The following is a 17,776-nucleotide window of genomic DNA, read 5'->3' as shown; positions in this document are numbered from 1 at the left end:
AAAGAGGGTGCAGGCTTGAGGTCAGCATATGCACTGAGTTTGTCCTTGATATGACCTTCCCATGATAACCTGAAGCTTTGTGGTAACATCCTTAAACAGCCTGCACCATGATTGCAAACATAAAAACCTACGCAAGGCTTTGTTTATTTGAAGCAGCCTAAGACATCCACCTGAGATATCTTGATGTCTTACACGCTGTCAAATGCTGCTTCCTGCTAGTCTGCACTGAGAATCAGCATCACAGATGGAAACTTGGATCTGACAAGAACTCTAAACAATACCTAAAATGTCAAAGGAATTGGTGGCTGCCTGGGGCTTGGGAAAGGGATGTGAAAGAAAGACTATGTAATCAATAGAGGGTTTTGCTTTGCAGTAGTGGAAATGAAAGAAGTGGTTGTAGTACAATTAAAATGTCAATGTACTAAATACAACTGATTTGCTCACTTTAAAAGTGATGATTTTTTTTTGGTGGGGGGAGTCTTACTGATAATTGAACTCGGGGCTTTGCACTTAGCTCTGCCACTTCAGATATGCCAGTCTTTTTGTTTGTAGATACGATCTTGAGCCTTTGCCAGGGCCAGCTTTGAATTTCTCTCTTACTACTCTAGCTCTTGAATAACTGGGGTTATAGGTGTGCACTACCACAACAGGCTTCTTAAAATGTCAAATTTTGAAGCCAGGCACTATAAGGCATGGCTCAACTCCCAGAACTAAGGAGGCTGAGGGAAGAGAATGGCAATCTCAAACCAACATAGAAAGATTCCATATAGGAGAACAGAATAGGATAGGGTATAATAGAATACATATAGAAGAATAGAATAGGATAGGGTATAATAGAATATATGGAATGGTAAATTTTGCATTATATCAATTTCACCTCACTAAGTTATTGCAAAAAATATCAAGAGAGACAACCCCACTGATCTGAAGAGAGTTATGTCAATAGTAAGAGTTGTACAGGTGCTGCTGGGTGCTGTGTGCCACAATGTCAAGCCTTGCTAACTTGCGGGTTCAGGCATGCAGGCTCACCCATGGGAAAAGGTAGCAATTTGCAACAGCACCACCAGAGGCATAAGTGCATGAAACTGGAAATATAAAAGGCAGAGATCTAGAAATTGTAATTACCTTCCACTTCACAGCCCAGCAGCTCCATTCTTAGCCCCAGTCCACCATGAGTGGCTCTCTCGGGGTAGATCCTGATGAATCGTGTAGAAAGAGGAGGGAATGTTCGGAGCTCAGGTGTGTCATAGTTGATGTTTCCTTCAAAACTCTGGGAAGCAGACACAATTCAGTTATTTAGTCAAAAATAACCAACCAAACAAACCAAACTTCCCTTTTAGTGAATGCTTCTTCCCTGTGAAAGTGAGTCAAAATATTTTTTTCTCTACATGCTAAAGGTTCTATAATTAATCTATAAACAAACTGAAAGTCGATAAGAGAAGAAAAAACTGTATCAGTCATTACATATGTAAGACTATTGTATGCTAGTAAAGTGCCTATGCCCAGATCTAGAAGCTCTTAAAACTTTCTCCTAAGGAAAAGAGTAATGGCAACTTAGGGGTTAACAAAGAACATTAGGACAGGTGAGCAGAGCCTGCGAAAAGCAAGCTATGGACTGTATGGAGCTTGTCTGGGAGAGATAGCCAGATACTGTCCTCCACTGTCTTTTGCTGTGACAATATCTTAGGCTTCTTTGGCTGTGAAGATTCCTGGGAGAGATTTGAGATCACTGCCTTTGCTTTTGGGCTGATGAGAGAAGTTCAGGGAAAGAGCCACCTTGAATTTACTGTATCTCAGGTGCCCTAAATTTGAAGGCCAAAGGGAAATATTTGGATGTGGTATTTCCCGAACTCCTGCATTGCCTTCAGGACCCTTGATAGGGCAGAGAAATGAGCCCAATTCCAGCATTTTGCAATTGGCTGATGTTTCTCTCATACCTGGGAAAGGAATAAAACAACAGTGACAGATGTCCTTTCTAAAGAAACTTGAAGTCCATGCTGAGTCTGCCGCAGAAGCTGAGGGCTTAATAAGGTGTTTTATGTGATATGTTGACAAGCTTTGCAGAAGTGACATTGCTATCACTTCTTTGAGGTAGAGGAAGAAACTCAGGAAAAGAGGTGCCATTTTCTAGAGCTTATAATAGATAGCACATTTTCAATAAATAGCCAGCTTACTTGCTCTTAAGTGCCAGGGCCCCAGTTTTGTCAAAGTATAGTATTAAATTTCTAAAGAAAGAGATAATAATTTTTTTATAGAGTTGCATGCTGGGCAAGCAATCTACCACCCAGCTACCCTCAAGCTAGAGATAGTAAATTTAATAGATTACCAATCTGTATGTCATGAACTTGGCCCATTCTTACTTATTGAAATCCCTATTCAAGTAATACTGTAGTAGGAGTTGTTCATAGTTAAAAAACAAAACAAAAACTCTGGTGTCAGGAAAGTGGCAAAGGTCCTGACTACAAAGGACACTAAATCTTGGTTGAATGGCAGTGTGCTTTGGCACCTCTTTTGAATACATCACCAACTTGAAGGTACTATACGACCTTATTCAGGCGTTTGGCTACTCACTACTAGTATGTCTGCTGAATTATTTTATTTCTCTTGATACACTAACAGCAAAATAAAAACCTTTTTATAAGAATCTATTTTCTTTACTCATTATTTTGCCCATGTAATTGTAACCCCTCTGTACAGTATTTTCACAATAAAAAAAAGAAAAAAAAAGAATCTATTTTCTTTTTTCAAGAAATGGCTAGTTCTCTGCCTGGCCTGTTTTCCTAGCATCACTTAATTCCACTGAGCATGAATGAAGGAGAGGAAGATTAAAACAATTAGTAATCGTTTATCATTGAGACTTTCCTTTTATTGGTGTAATGGGTTGTTCTAAGTATTTGAAATATGTGAATTCATTTAGTCCTCAAAATAACTTTATGTGGCAAATTCTATTATTATCTTTTTTTTTATACATAAAGTAACTGAGGCACAGAGCAGTCAAGAAATTTGTTCATGGCCATTGAGATGACAAGAGGCAGAGCCAAAATTCAAACCTAGGTGGACTTTATCGAAGCCTTAACTATGCTACTAAAAATGACTCTACTTTTAGAAATCATGTAATCTACTCTCCTACTTATTTTGACTTTTAAATTTTTTTTATTGTGAGAATACCGTACAGAGGAGTTACAATTATGTGGGCAAGATAATGAGTACATTTCTTATCAAGCATTGTTGCCTCCTCTTTGTTTCCCCTTCCCATCCCTTCCCATACTCCCCCCTCCCCCCACCCGTTCCTCCCTCCTCCCAAAGTTGTAAAGTTTTGAGAGGGGAGTCTCCTTAGGTTGCCCAGGCTGGACTTGAACTCTTTAAGCTCAAGTGATCTATTGCCTTGGTTTCACATCTATCTGGAACTATAGATATATACCAGTGAGCACAGATTCTATTTTCCTCCTTTCAATAGGTGAGAACTCTTTATGCCTAAGAAAATACATTTGGTTTCATAAATTTGTCTTTAACTTGCTGCGCACGGGATACTACAAATGATGGATGAGATAGAGTCTCTGGCCAGCCCTGTGTATTACTACTAGACAGGCCCATTGGCTGGATCAAAATGCCCTAAAGCAGTCAAAGATGTGGTCATTCAGTGCTAGATGTCATGACAGAGGAAGCATGCAGGTGGAGACAGACAAATTCATTAAGACAGAATATAACCAGGGGTTCTGAGTTTTAGAAGTTAACGGATTAGCCTTTTCCAATTCAGAAAAGCTGCAAGGAATCTGAAAATGCTCACATACAGCTGCCTCTTATAATTAATTTCCTTTTTTCAAGAGTAAATTCACTATCAGGATCCTGCAACTGTTGATAGAATTGCAGTTGCTGCCAGCAATTGAGAATTCAATATATATTATTGTTGGGCCCAATTAAGCTGTTGTCAGTATGATGTTAACTATAATGAAAATACCATAACATGGCTCTGTCCACATAAGCAAAGCTCTGAAGATGAAGGCACAAAGGCCGGGTATCGATGGCATCCACATTTCCTCCCTCAATTTTAACTGAAGCAAAGAAATAACTCAATGTGAATATATTAGCAAAGCTGCCTGTGGTAAGTTGGGGATATTAGCAATCTAACTCACATGGACCTGGCTAGCTTCAACTGCAGAAGCAGAGTGTGGGAACCAACTGCTTGTGTTCTATGATTATGCTGTGGACGATAAGGACTTTGCTCCCTCTCTGTTCTGGAGAAGTCCATTAATCCAGACCCTGTCAGGCCCTGTTCCTGCTTGGAGCAGGAGATAGGAAAGGGCAGAGAGGATCTTAACCCATCAAACCACTGTTTCCTTAGAGATTTTGTTTCAATGGAAAGGTGTGTTAGGAATCAAGGTTAGGCCCTACATAAATATATTAGAAACTGACATGGTTTTAAATATCATAGGGGCTAAAAATCCAACATAGGACTAAAATCCAACATAGTCAATCAGTCTGCAATTGAGGATTTCGTTAAAGTTAAAACATGTGTCTTGGGTCTTGTGAAATTCTATACCCACTTTACTGTGATGGAATAATGGCTTCAGATTCAGCTGCAAATGCGGGTTAGATAACAAGTATGGGAAGTATTTGATTTTTCCTATGAAAAGCATGTGAAAGCTGAGCGCCAGTGGCATGCACCTGTAATCCTAACTACTCAGGAGGCTGAGATTTAGAGGATCCTAATTCAAAACCAGCCCGGGTATTAAAAAAATCTAGAAGTCTCCATCTCCAAAATAAATATCAAGAAGAGCTGGGATGGAGGCATGGTTTAAGTGGTAGAGGATGGGTTGACCTCAAGGCCCTGAGTTCAAATACTAGTACTAAAGATAGAAAGCAAAAATCAAATGGCAGCTTGTTTTCTCAGAGCCCTCATATTTAAGAACATGTCACCTCAGAACACCCTACCATCAGCAGATGCAGGAAGCTGAAGATCTATAGCTTGTACAAGTGTGGTACATGAAGCCATAGTGCTTTCTTGCTCCCTGCAGAAAACAGGCACACATAGGAAGCTCTAGGCTCTGGGGTTTATTTCATACTTTCTTTTGTTTGTGTGTGTGCTGGTACTGGGGCTTGAAGTTAGGGCCTGGGTACTGTCCCTTAGCTTTTTTACTCAAGGCTGGCATTCTACCACATGAACCACACTTCCATTTCTGGTTTTTTGGCCTCATGGGCTTTCCTGCCCAGGGAGGCTTTGAATCACAATTGTCGTATCTCATCCTTCTGAGTAGCTAGGAAGACAGATGGTTCCTTATACCCAACCAAGAGAGGTGAACATAAAGGATGAGGATTCAAGTTTGTGAAATATATAGAAGAAAGTCAATGCACATAGGTAATGTAACACGAAAAATGTTTTGGAAGCCACAAATTAACACAGCAAGAAATTCTTACATTTCTCCTAACATAGGCCTGCTGGTGGGCAGCTGCTCTGGGGCCAACCTGCAATCTGTGGAACCATGATAGTCTCCTCAGAGTGGTCAGATCTGGAGGAGTGTGAGCTGGCAGCAGTACTTGGGATTGTTTCCTGCCTGCAGTACCATGCCTAAATCATCATACCTAACCACACTCTCATAGTTGCCAGGGTTGGTAGAAGAATAATATTCCTGCTACTGAACTATGAGCTACTTCTACAAGAGGGGAAAGTTCTGAGCAAAGCAGGATCAAAAGGCTGAGGTGAAAAGGCCAGTTGTGTTGAGGGACAATTATCATCCACCAAATTCCATGTCCACAATGTGAACAGACCTAAACTGCTGACTTTCTGTGGGGCGGATCCTTCAATCCAAATGTTTATTAGTGGATGAATGGATAAAGAGTACGTGGTCTAGACATAATGAATATTCAGCCTCCCTAAAGAAGGGAATTCTGACACTGCTACAACATGGATGGGTCTAGAGGACATTATACTGCTTCTCTAGAGAAAAATACTTTACATCCAACATGAGGCTTTAGCGGAGTGAAGTTCATATAGATGAGAGTGAAGTGAATGGTGACTTCTGGAGTCATGAGGGAGAAATGAGTAATTGTGACTGAATGGGTACAGATTTCAGTTGTACAGCATGAGAAAGCTCTGGAGACTGCACAACCATTTGATTACACTTGATCATTCTTCACTGAATGCTTAGAAAGGTTGAGATGATAAATTTTATACTAAGTGTATTCCATCACAATTGCTCTGTGTGTATGTGTGCATGCTCGAGCGTTCGCATGTGTGTGTGTGACAGAGAGAGAGAGAGAGAAAGAGAGAGAGAGAGGGAGGGAGGGAGGGAGGGAGAGGGGAGGGAGGGGCAGCTGGGGCTTAAATGCAGGGCCTTGCACTCTCCTTAGCTTTGGGCTCAAGGCTAGTATTCTGCCATTTGAGCTACACTTCCACTTCTGGCTTTTTGCTGGTTAATTGGAGATAAAAGAGTCTCATTGATTTTTCTGCTGGGACTGGCTTGGAACCCCAGCCTCCTGAATACTACAATTACAACATGAGCTACCTTTGCCTGGATTTCCAGCACAACTAAACATTTAAAAACAATGTCTGGGGCTGTAGCTCAGTGGTAGAGTGCTTGCCTAGCAGGTCAAGGCCCTGAGTTCACAGCAAAAATAATGTAAGAAATAAAACACTTAAACCAGGTAGATGAGAGAAGGGACAACAGACAGACCAGTTGTGTTGGTGGCTATGGGTTCTTCTAGGTGGCTGTCTTCTGATCAAAGTCCACTCTCCCTGCAGAGATATCCTGGAGAAGGGGGTAGACTGTGGGCCATTCCCACAGAGAAAGCAAGGGGTCCAGCAAAGCTATTAACTTCACAGACATCATGATCAACACCAAGGACTTGTTAGTCCTAGAGATAGAGATGCTGCTGACAAAACCAGAACCAGTAAGTACTTCCTTAGAGAAATGCTGGAAACCCTTGACTTCAGTCTAAGGCATGAGAAATGACGAACCACAGGTGTGGTCCTGGGCCCAGGACCTCACCTTAGCCTTGCGCTTGCTGTCGTCCATGATCATTTTCCAGTCTGAGCCATTGTTGCTGTAGCCAATCTTGAACTTCCTCATGTACACTTTGTTCTCCCGGTGCTTCCCGCCCTGGATGATGATGCCTCTCACGATCTTCTCCTCTCCCAGGTCCACTTGCAGCCACTCATTGACATACGGGTGCGGGGCTGGCGGCAGTTCCCAGCCAGAGCGACTGGTCACCAGGCGGGTGTTTTCTGGCACCCAGTTTCGGTTCCCTTGGTTGGAAGCTGTAATCTGGGAGTCAGAGATAAGTCCAGACACCATGCCCAGCATCCCAGAGCACGGGTAATCTAGGAGGTAGAATGAACCAGAGAAGGTAAAATTACCTCCTGGAAGATGCAATAGTTAAAGGGAAAATATAACTGACGAAATAATCATTTCATACCCATTCATAGAAAAGGATCTGTCTCTTGATTACCTTAAGCCAGCATCTTCTCTCCCTTAAGCCATTCTTTTGTTCTTTTAGAGTCTCCCTTTCCCATCACATCTCAGCAAAAAACAATCTTAACTGAGAACACACTCCTTTCTACCCATTTTGTAGCCATTGAGGCACTCTCTGTATCCAGGTTATCCTTGGGTCAAAGACAGCTGCCCTGAAGAAGCTTATAGTTTACAATAGGTTGAAGATATATGAAGGGTGAAGGAGGGTAAATATGGTGGAAGTACTTTAAAACACGTGTATGAAACACGACAGAGAAACTTTCTGCACTTGTTTAGAAGGAGAGTGGGAGATGAGAGGTGGGGGAGGGAGCCCCGACTTTGATCCAGAAGTTGTCCTCTCCATGCCTACTTTTTACTGCCTAGGAATCCCACACAAAAGTTCCACTGTGACCTCCAATGTGGGGTGTGCTGATCATATCAGTCCTTCCCTCCACACTAAATCCTTGTGCTGAGGACTGTATGTATGTATGTATACATGCACATATATGTATATGTATTGTGCTAGCGATTCAGGGCCTCATAAGCTTGCTTGCTTTTTCACTCAAGACTGATGCTCTACCACTTGAGTCAGAGCCTCACTTCTGGCAGCTGCTGCCACCTTCCTCCTTCCTCCCCCTCTTCCTCCTCCTCCTCCGCCTTCTTTTGTAGTCAATTGGAGATAAAGAGTCTCAGGGACTTTCTTCCCTAGGCTGGATTTGAACCACAACCCTCAGATCTCAGCCTCCTAAGTAGCTAGGGTTACAGGTGTGAACCACTGGCTCCTGGCTATACTCATTTTTAAAGCTTTCATTTATTCAGCTTTTCCATTCTGTATCTAGATATATTTTTCCTTGTCTGGGATGCTTCACAGTATTCTATCTGCCCTTCTTTCCTTCCTTTCTCTCCCCCTCTCTCTCCCTTCCTTCCTTTCTTCCTTCCCTCCCTCCCTTGCTCCCTCAGCTAGCACTCTACCACTTGAGCCACACCACCACTTCCGGCTTTTTTTTCTGCTTATGTGGTGCTGAGGAATTGAACCCAGGACCTCATGCATACAAGGCAAGCACAATACCACTGAGCCACCTTCCCAGCCCCTCTTTCTCTTTCTTTCTTTCTTTTTTCTTTCTTTCTCTTCCTTCCTTCCTTTCTCTTTCTTTCTTTCCTTCTTTCCTTCTTTTTTCATTCCTTCCTTCCCCCCTCTCTTCCTTCCTCTTTCCTTCCTTTATTTTCTTCTTTTCTCTTTTTTTGGTGCCAGTCCTAGGACTTGAACTCAAGGCTTGGACCTTGTCTTTGAACTTTTTATTTGCTCAAGGCTAGTGTTCTATCATTTGTGCCACAGCCTTATAGACTTCCCTGCCCAGTCTGGCTTTGAACTGCTTCCTCAGATCTCAGCCTCCTGAGTAGCTAGGATTACAGTTGTGACCCTCAGGAGCCTGGCTTCTATCTGCATTTTTCACACATTGATGACCATTCAGTTCTTCAAATTGCTGCTCTTTGTCTTCCTGGATTTTAGTTTCGTTGAGAACAGAAAACAAGTCAAATGTTTCTACTTTCTAGGACTCCTTATGACCTGTTTTATGCATTGTCATCTTTAACAAATATTTGTTAATGACTAAATTTATTAATTCAATAAAAGGCAGCTGTCATTTATCCAGTGCTCTTTCCTATAATTCAGCCATATATTTGCTCTTAGCTAGAGCAAGAATCTGGTAACCAAGAATAAACTCAATGGGGATTTAGAAAAGATTCATAAAACTATCTTGCTGAAGAACTGTGAAACTGTAGTATTAAAAATAGAAGTAACGTTTTCTTTTTCTTTTCTTTTTTTCTTTTTCTTTTTTAGTTACTGTGGTCTTTCATACCTGCTTGATTCAAACCCAGTTTTTATAAAGGCAATGTTTAGCTGGTAATGGGGACCAGATGTTACTATTTGGAGAAAAAATGTAATTAACTGGAAAAATATAAGGAGAACAGACCCTTGCCAGGTTAATGGCCATTCTCTAATGCAGAGTTGGTTAGGCTCAGTTTACATTACCACAAACCTAGTGATACCAAACTGCCATGCAGCATAGCCACAGGCCAAAGTTAGACTCCCACTCCTGGGTCTTCCTCATCCAGAAACAATGAAGAGGCACATTAATTTGTCTTTGAGTAAAAACCACATGACTCTTTTCTTTTTTGACTGAGGGAAACATCTTAACATTAGTACAAGGTTTGGAAGAGATGCTAATTTCTCACTGTGTTTTTCTACAGTAGGCCCAGACTGAGCAAAACAACCAACAAACAAAATAATAAACAAGATTCTTAGCTAAACTACAATTTCGGGGAAGCAATGAATATTTTTTAGTATATTGCATGGAACCTCCTTAGGTTAAAAATTACTTGTTGCTTATCTGCATCAAATTGAACTGGTAATTGTTTGGAATGCTTAAAACCTGGATGGAAGGCAGAAATGGGATCTGCACTGGCAGATTGAAGTAGTGTTTCTACTGATATAGATTTCTGAGCTCAGTTTTCATGGGAAAATTGACATACACTAGCAAATCAAATACCCAGTTAATCAGTTTTCAAAGGATAAGAGAATCATGTTTGTGTTTGAAGAAGTGGGTGAATGAGCCTAACTTTATCTTCCTTTGGACTCAGGAAGCAGCTCTGGAGTTGTGGTGTCTAAGACAGTCTTGTGAATTATAATGGGAGTCCGTAGCTGCATATTTCTGGTTAATGAGCCCAAGAGATCAGAGTCCAGGGTACATTTTCACACACAAAGCAGAATCTCTAATTTTATGTCCACTATTTTATGCCTTTGTCAAAACAAAGAAGTCCACTTCTTCAGAACAATGAAAACATTCCTTTGTCATCCATGTATATAGCAGATTGGTTCCCACCCCTTGTTTTCTGCATAGCTCTTTACATTGACTCACCACTACATACTGTGGATTTCCAGCATTGCTATATTCTTTTTTCTTTTTTTAGGCATAACGTGTGCTAGTGGGGATTGAACTCAGGGACTTAACATTTGCACAGCATGTACTCTACCACTAGAGTTATGCCTCCAGCTCCTTTTTGTGTTATTTATTAGAAGTAGAGTCTTGCTTTTAGGCTAAAATGCTTCCCCATGTTACTGGGGATGGCAGTCACACACCACTGCACTTGGACATGGTGCTCATCCTGTAACTGGGATAACATGTATGAGTTGCTATGCTTAGCTATTAGTTGAGTTGGAATCTCATATACTTTTCTGTCTGGACTGGTTTTGAACTGCAAGTCTCTGATCTCTGCTTCCCAAGAAGCTAGAATTATAGATTTGAGCTACCACACCAAGCTGGGTTCCTGTATTTCTAAAAAGTAATTTCTGAATAAAAATTTAGGTTTAAGCCAGTTGCCCGTGGCTCACATCTGTAATTCTAGCTACTCAGGAGGCTGAGATCTGAGGCTCACGGTTCAAAGCCAGCCAGGGCAGGAAACTCTGTGAGACACTTATCTCCAAATATTCATCCCCCAAAAAGCTGGAAGTAGAGCTGTAGCTCAAGTGGTAGAGTGTTAGCATTGAGAAAAAGAAAAAAGAAAAAAAAATTCAGGGACAGCACCCAGGCCCTGAGTACAAGCACCAGGACCAGTACAGACACAGACACATAGACACACACACAAACACAATTAGGTTCAACCTTGGAAACTGTGGAAGTCATGTGACATGTTCTCACAGCAGTTTTTAATTGCAATTTGTTTTTAAAGAGGCCTCTGCGCTCATGGAACTGCCAGTCAAACAGTGATATGAGATTCCTATTCTTTCATTAATCTGCACTCTGACTACACCAGGGCTCTCAAAAAGAAGAAAATGCTTTGTTGTTAGTATCCAAGAAGAAAATATGATATGATTGTCTTATTACATACTTGTTAGAACATTTCCTAAGTTCAAGTTTTGAGTGCCATGTCCTGCTTTATTTACTAGGTAACAACTAGGGAGCCCTTACTTCAAGCCAATATTTTATACATATTTTTCATTTAAGCTTATTACATCTTCATATGGTTAATCTTACAGACATCAGAGAAATACAACATCTTGTATTCAAGAACTCACTAAATAGATAGTCCTAAGTATGGATATGACAATGCAACTTCTGTCCATGTGTTTATTATTGTAACAAATCAGCCTCCCTAAAAACTGCCCAAATCAATGACTTGGAGATTAGAGATATATCATGATTAAGACATTAACACTAGGAGACTAAACATAAAATTATCAACCTAAACCAGGTGCTGGTGGCCCCCATCTGTAATCCTTGCTACTCATGAGGCTGGGATGTGAGGATTGTGAAACCAGCAGGGGCAGGGAAGTCCATGAGATTGTTTTCTCCAATTAACCAGCAAAAAGCCAAAAGTGGAGTCATGGCTCAAGTAGTAGAGGGTAAGCCTTGAGCAAAACAATCAGGGACAACACACAGGACCTGAATTCAAGCCCCAGTACCAGCACATGTGCGCGTGTGTGCGCGTGCACGCGCACGCACATGCACACACACACACACACACACACACAATTTACTTAAAACAATAATAAAAAAGCCAATGCTAGAAAATATAAGAATATTCTAACTTAGACATCTATGTTTAAATAATAATATCATTTAACTACATTTAAAAAAATCCAATGAGGGAAGTAGAGGTTCAAGTGGTATAGTTCAAGTGGTATAACATCAACTTTGAGCATAAAAGCCAAGCATGAGTTCAAGGCCCTGAGTTCAAGCCTCACTACCAGCTCAAATTTGAAAAAGTCTCTAAAAAAAATCAAATACATTATTTTCTTTCTTTGCTCACAGTTTCAGAATTACTTCTTGAATTACTTCTTGAAGAAATCCTTGTGAAGACTAAAAATAAATTTGGGTTCAAAAGTATTTCACTTAACTGAGGGAATGTGATATAAATATTTAAAAGACTAGAAATTCAGAGTTCAGACTAATACTTTTAAAATAAAATAATCTTCTTTTTTCTTCGTTTTGATATAGTGCCATGATGAGATAAGATAAAAGTGGGCTAGAAATTTCCACCCAGACTCATGTGGCCTTGTTGCTAGGAATTTATGAGTATCCTCTCAAACAATGCTCTGAAATGACCTCTTTGGTCATTTCAGAACTCTTTGGTATTTAACTACTGATTAAAACAGAGCCAAGGTTGTATCTAGCTTTTCCATCCCCTTTCTTTTACAGATCCTTCTCTACCCAATTCCTGCTTTCAAGACATTGGACGTTCTTAGATTCCTTTTATTTTATTTTATTTATTTCATTGTAGAGGTGATGTACAGAGGGGCTACAGTTACATAAGTAAGGTAATGAGTACATGTCTTGTTGAACATTGTTACCCTTCTTCATTGTCTTCCACTTTTCCTCCCCCATGACTCACCTCCCTCCCAAATTGTAAAGTTCATTTTCAACATAGTGTCTTGTGTGTATTGCTATTTCATTGGTTTACCCTTTGTCCTTTGTCTCCTTTGTTATTCCCTTTCCTTTCCCCAAATTAGATAAATGTATATACAAGACACAGGGTGCCATGGGATAAATCAAAAGGGGGGAAAAAGGAAAAAAGAAGTAACTTCACAGAGTACATTACTGTCTTAGATTCTAAGACAATTAAATAAGTCACCTTCTACGACAGAAATAAAGGAAACTGGTACAGGAAGTGGTGCTGTGGCTTAAGTGGTAGAGCGCTAGCCTTGAGCTGAAGAGCTGAGGAACAGCGGTCAGGCCCAGAGTTCAGGCCCCATGATCAACAACAACAAAAAAAAACTGGCATAAAATCACATGGGGTTTTTACTTTAGAAAATGGATCCCAATGTGTACTTCATTATTTTGTCTCCAAATAACTTATTTCATGGTAACTTCCCAAGGTGATTTTTCCCCCTTTAATAAGTCTCTGTTTTCTTTCTCTAAAAGTGATCCTACTAAGAGAATAAACAATAAAAATGTAATGAGTAATTAAGCACCCTAAATACGTACATTCATATGTACATTTTTCTTGGTGCTGCTCGTGGAGCTTAAACTTGGGGTCTCATGCTCTCATTGTGCTTTTTCAGTCAAGACCACTTGAACCATACCCTCACTTCTGGCTTTTTGATGTTTAATTGGAGATAAGAGCATCTTGGACTTTTGGGCCTGGCCTTCTAGCTTTGAATCAGAGCTCAGCCTCCTGAGTAGTTTAGGATTACAAATAGAAGAGTCACTAGCACTTGGTTAAGTTATTCATTTTTAGTTGAGTGGACCAATCTATTAATTCTGGGTCTATATTTTTTAAGTTAATATAGAGATTACATTTTTATTGGCTTTCTGATTGTAATAATTTTTAAATGAAGTTTTGCAATATATTTACTTAAGCAGAAAGGAATTTGAACATGACTTCTATTTCATCAGAACACAGGCTAATAGTACAAAAAAATCATTCGACAAGTCCCAGTAGCACTGAAGGCCAGGAAACTAGTGAGACCCACACCAGGCCCAGTTTTTGACCTCCAACTCTGTGCTGATCTCCCTTTCATTTCCAGCCATATTTTTAAATCTCTCAAATGGCAGCAATCCACTTATTTATGCCACATTTAACAGGGACTTTTAAAATTCTGCTGGTATTTGAGAAACAAACTGAAAATCTAGGAACATCTACAAGGTGATTTCCAATGATAATGCATTCACTCAACAACAACAAAAAAGCAAAGACAAAATCCCAGAGAAAGTTCTTTGGTATGAGCAAAGAAGTAATTTTCAGAGGCTTAACTCCTAAACTATAGCTGAGGAGATTTCCTTTAAGTTTCAAAATTGAGAAGATAATACTATTGGAGAACATCTCATAGAACAGTTGTTTATTGTCAGTCTACTAAGTTCTAGTCAGCATGTTGTACACCTAAAATAGCAGAGATGCGAGACCTAGTATGTACCCTCATGGAATTTATAGTGCAAAAGATGGCACTCAAGTCCCTACCCCACACCAGACTATACTATTGCTTTACATCCACCATTACCATACCCATTACCACACACAGTCTGTGTAGCGTAAACAGAACTATGAATAATTTCCAGGTGGGATAACTGAGGCTATGAAATGTAAGGATATCAACTACAGAAATAAGACTAATGAGTAGTAAGGTTGAACTGGAATTTAATTTGTTCAAATCCAAAGTGTATTCTCTTCACTACCAAACAAAAATGATCCACATTAATATTAAGTTGTTTTTCTTGTATTTAAAGGTTTGCACCAATCAGAACCAGGTGATCTTGGGCCTGGAGCTTACCTGTAATCTTGCAGCCATACACTTCAAATCTCATAGATATGCCAGTTTCCCATGTTGTGGGTTTAATTCGGACAAATCGCGTTATCAGGGGTTTGGGGAAAACTCCAAACACAACATCTGTGGGGTTAGTGTTTCCCTGAAAGATCTACATGGGAAAACAAAAGGGCTAATTATTAACAGATTTTATGTATTCAAAACAAATCCAAAAGTCTATTTCCGCAAGTTAATTACAATATAAACACTGTCTATCAAGACAAATGGCATTAATAACTTGTCATTTTTTTTTCAAATGATGGTAATCAGAAGAATCATGTCCAAAGTAGAACGCCATTCTAATCATATCTATAGCTTTCCAAGAGACTACAGCTTTGGAAAGCATTGTTACAGGGACCACTTGAAGGGATGCTTTATAAAGCTCGTTGTATGCCTGGTCTCTCCAGAGGTGACTTAAATCATTTATCCTGGCTCATGGTAACTTTAGGTTTCTGTCTGGCTTCAGCAACTCTCTCATTCTTTCTGTAAAGCATTCACTGTGTCAAAAGACAATAGGTGTAACCGGGTTTGGTAATGCATACATGTCATCCCAGAATTGGGGAGGCAGAGGAGGATGAGGAGACAAGAGCCTAGACTGCACAGTAAGTTTGAGAAAGATGAGGTCTCGAGTCCACTCCCCAAAGGACAAGAGTCAGGAGGATGGCTGTGTACATGTTGAGGAGGGGTGCCTTCTGCATATATGGGGGGAGTGTCACTGGGATTGGGGAGCCCATGTAAGCATACACACACCCATTCTGTGCAACTGAAGTTGGTGCTGGTTGAAGGCCTGTCCTTGGGGAAGGCATGCCGATGTCCCTAAGAGTAGAAGGGTTGTGTCTGAAATGTTCCAGAGCACTGAGGGAAGGGTGGCAACAGATATTATGCTCCAGATGGATGAATCCCAGTGAAGTTACTCAGCCAAATTCAAGTATCTGTTTCTGGTGGGTCCCTCCATACTCACTCGACCCCCCTCCTGCAGATCCCCCTCTGTGTTCCAGAACATTCTAAGTCTATCTGTGTCACCCGCAGAGCTTCCTATAGCTCATTCTGGGCCAGGCAACCAGCAGCAGAGAGACCACCTAGAGGAGCAGCCCTTGCTTTTAAAAATAATGACCTTAGCAGGCCACCAATGGCTCACGTCTATAATCCTAGCTGCTCAGGAGTCTGAGATCTGAGGATCATGGTTTGAAGCCAGCCTGGGCAGAAAAGCCTGTGAGATTTTATCTCCACTAAAAACGACAAAAAAAACCCAAACAAACAAAAGACAAACAACCCCCCCCAAACAAAAAACCCCACAAAAAATGGACTTGTGGCTCAAATAGTAGAGTGCTAGCCTTGAGCAAAAAGGTCAAGGACAGCATCCAGGCCCTGAGTTCAAGAGCACAGACACAGATACACACAGACACACAGACACACATACACAAAGGCCTAAAAGCCTAAGAGCCCAAAGTTACTTTTTCTTACTCTTCATGGTTCTTTATGTTTTTAGCATGTGGGTTTTTGTTTACAGCTAAAACATATCTTCAGAAATCTGTTACAAAACAAGAAGGCTTGAAACCTGGGGTCAGAATTCCCTTGCTTAATCTCCACCAGGGTTGATGGTGAGGGGCTTTCTTCCCAGGTGGAAAACAGGTACCATATCCTTCAGAGAAGGACAGGTCTTTGAACTCCATGTCTAACACTTCCACCCAAGGCAGCTATCCCCCAATGCATGCTTCTGCTTTGCTTGCTGAAATGACAGCAGGGGTTTACTACTAATCAAAGGGAATGAATACTTTCAGTTCATACTCGGGAGGCTTTTCTCTGTTCCAGATCTAGAAAGAGAAAATCAGGCCACAAGTGCTCAAAAATGAAACCAAGATATGTTCATTGGCCCCTTTCCAAGTCCAAGCCTTCCAGGTACCTGGAACTTTGCTACTAACTCTTACCAATGTTTTGTGTGCTACTCTGCTGGCCTGTAGGAAATATTTTTGATTTGGAGCAAACAGTGGGCATGGATTCTCACAAATCTTTTGATTAGTAAATCAAAGCAGTCAGGCTGAGAAAACAAAAACAAAAACCCAGTTTCAATTGACTGAGGGTAGAGCCTAGAGACATGGCCTGGTCTGGGTTACCGCCATCACTGGAAGCTGGCAGGAGAGTGTATTTTTAGTGTGATCTGAAAGAACTCAGCAAAATACCTTTAGTTCTATCAATGCTTATCAGAAGCAGCTACATGCCCTTGTAAATCCCAGCCACTGGGATCAATGGAAGAAGGGCATTGTCTAAAACCAGCCAGAGTAGAAGAAAAATGAAATCTACAAACAAGAATGAAGAGACACTGGAATGGGGGAGGGGAACCAAACCCCTCAACCAAAACTCCCAGACTGCTAAGAGGACACCATCAATGTCCCCACAGGAGGTTTAAAGCAATTCCTGAATGGGTCACTTAATTTCACTGCATTGACTTTCCTTGGAAATATCTATATAATTTCCTCTTGGTTTCTGGGTCTGTGAACATGAGACCTTTTGGTTATATTTAAACCTCTAATTGCACTTTTCATTTAAAATCAATTCAAAAATAAACCAACCAGACAGAAAGCTCCCAAACAAACAACTAAAAATTGATTATCCATTTAAAAGCCTGAATTGGTTGAGGGTGGGGGAGTGGCCAGCATACTTACTACAGGCTTATTTCCTTCCTTTATGGTGATCCAGTCTTCTCCGTTGGAGCTGATATCTATTTTGTAAGTCTTGACATAGTATTTCTTCTTAGTTTCCTTAGAAATAGCACCCTGTGTCCCTACAGCAGTGACAAAGCGCAGGAGTCCCAAGTCCACCTGCAAGGAAATAGCAATCATGGTCAGCTAGCTGTCCTTGTACAGCTATTACCCGGATCATCTTTTGCTCTGGGATCCACAGTGTAGACTGCACCCATGTCAAAGGGGCCTAATTCTAACTGATGTCAATAGCTACTGATACCCCTCATCCCATTCCTTCTTCAGAAAGGCAAAGATAACAGGTGCCCAAGTTAGCTCCTATTGTTAAA

At 40.7% G+C, this 17,776-nt stretch overlaps 1 protein-coding gene across 1 annotated transcript in view; it reads right to left on the bottom strand.

Moving 5' to 3' along the window:
* Nrp1 (neuropilin 1) overlaps nt 1–17,776 on the bottom strand; it is a 95,574-nt gene that overhangs the window by 28,181 nt on the left and 49,617 nt on the right. The window contains exons 6-9 of the mRNA XM_013009238.1: nt 17,412–17,567; nt 14,716–14,860; nt 6,987–7,318; nt 1,126–1,270 (exon numbers count right to left, since the gene is read on the bottom strand). Of these exons, the coding sequence (XP_012864692.1) occupies nt 1,126–1,270; nt 6,987–7,318; nt 14,716–14,860; nt 17,412–17,567 (778 nt within the window). The remainder of the gene's footprint in view (nt 1–1,125; nt 1,271–6,986; nt 7,319–14,715; nt 14,861–17,411; nt 17,568–17,776) is intronic.

This window comes from Dipodomys ordii, unplaced genomic scaffold (assembly GCF_000151885.1).
Source record: "Dipodomys ordii isolate 6190 unplaced genomic scaffold, Dord_2.0 Scaffold9, whole genome shotgun sequence".
Taxonomy (NCBI): Eukaryota; Metazoa; Chordata; class Mammalia; order Rodentia; family Heteromyidae; genus Dipodomys; species Dipodomys ordii.
The sequence above is the reverse complement of the archived record's forward strand: the minus strand, read 5'-3'. Positions and strand labels throughout refer to the sequence as shown.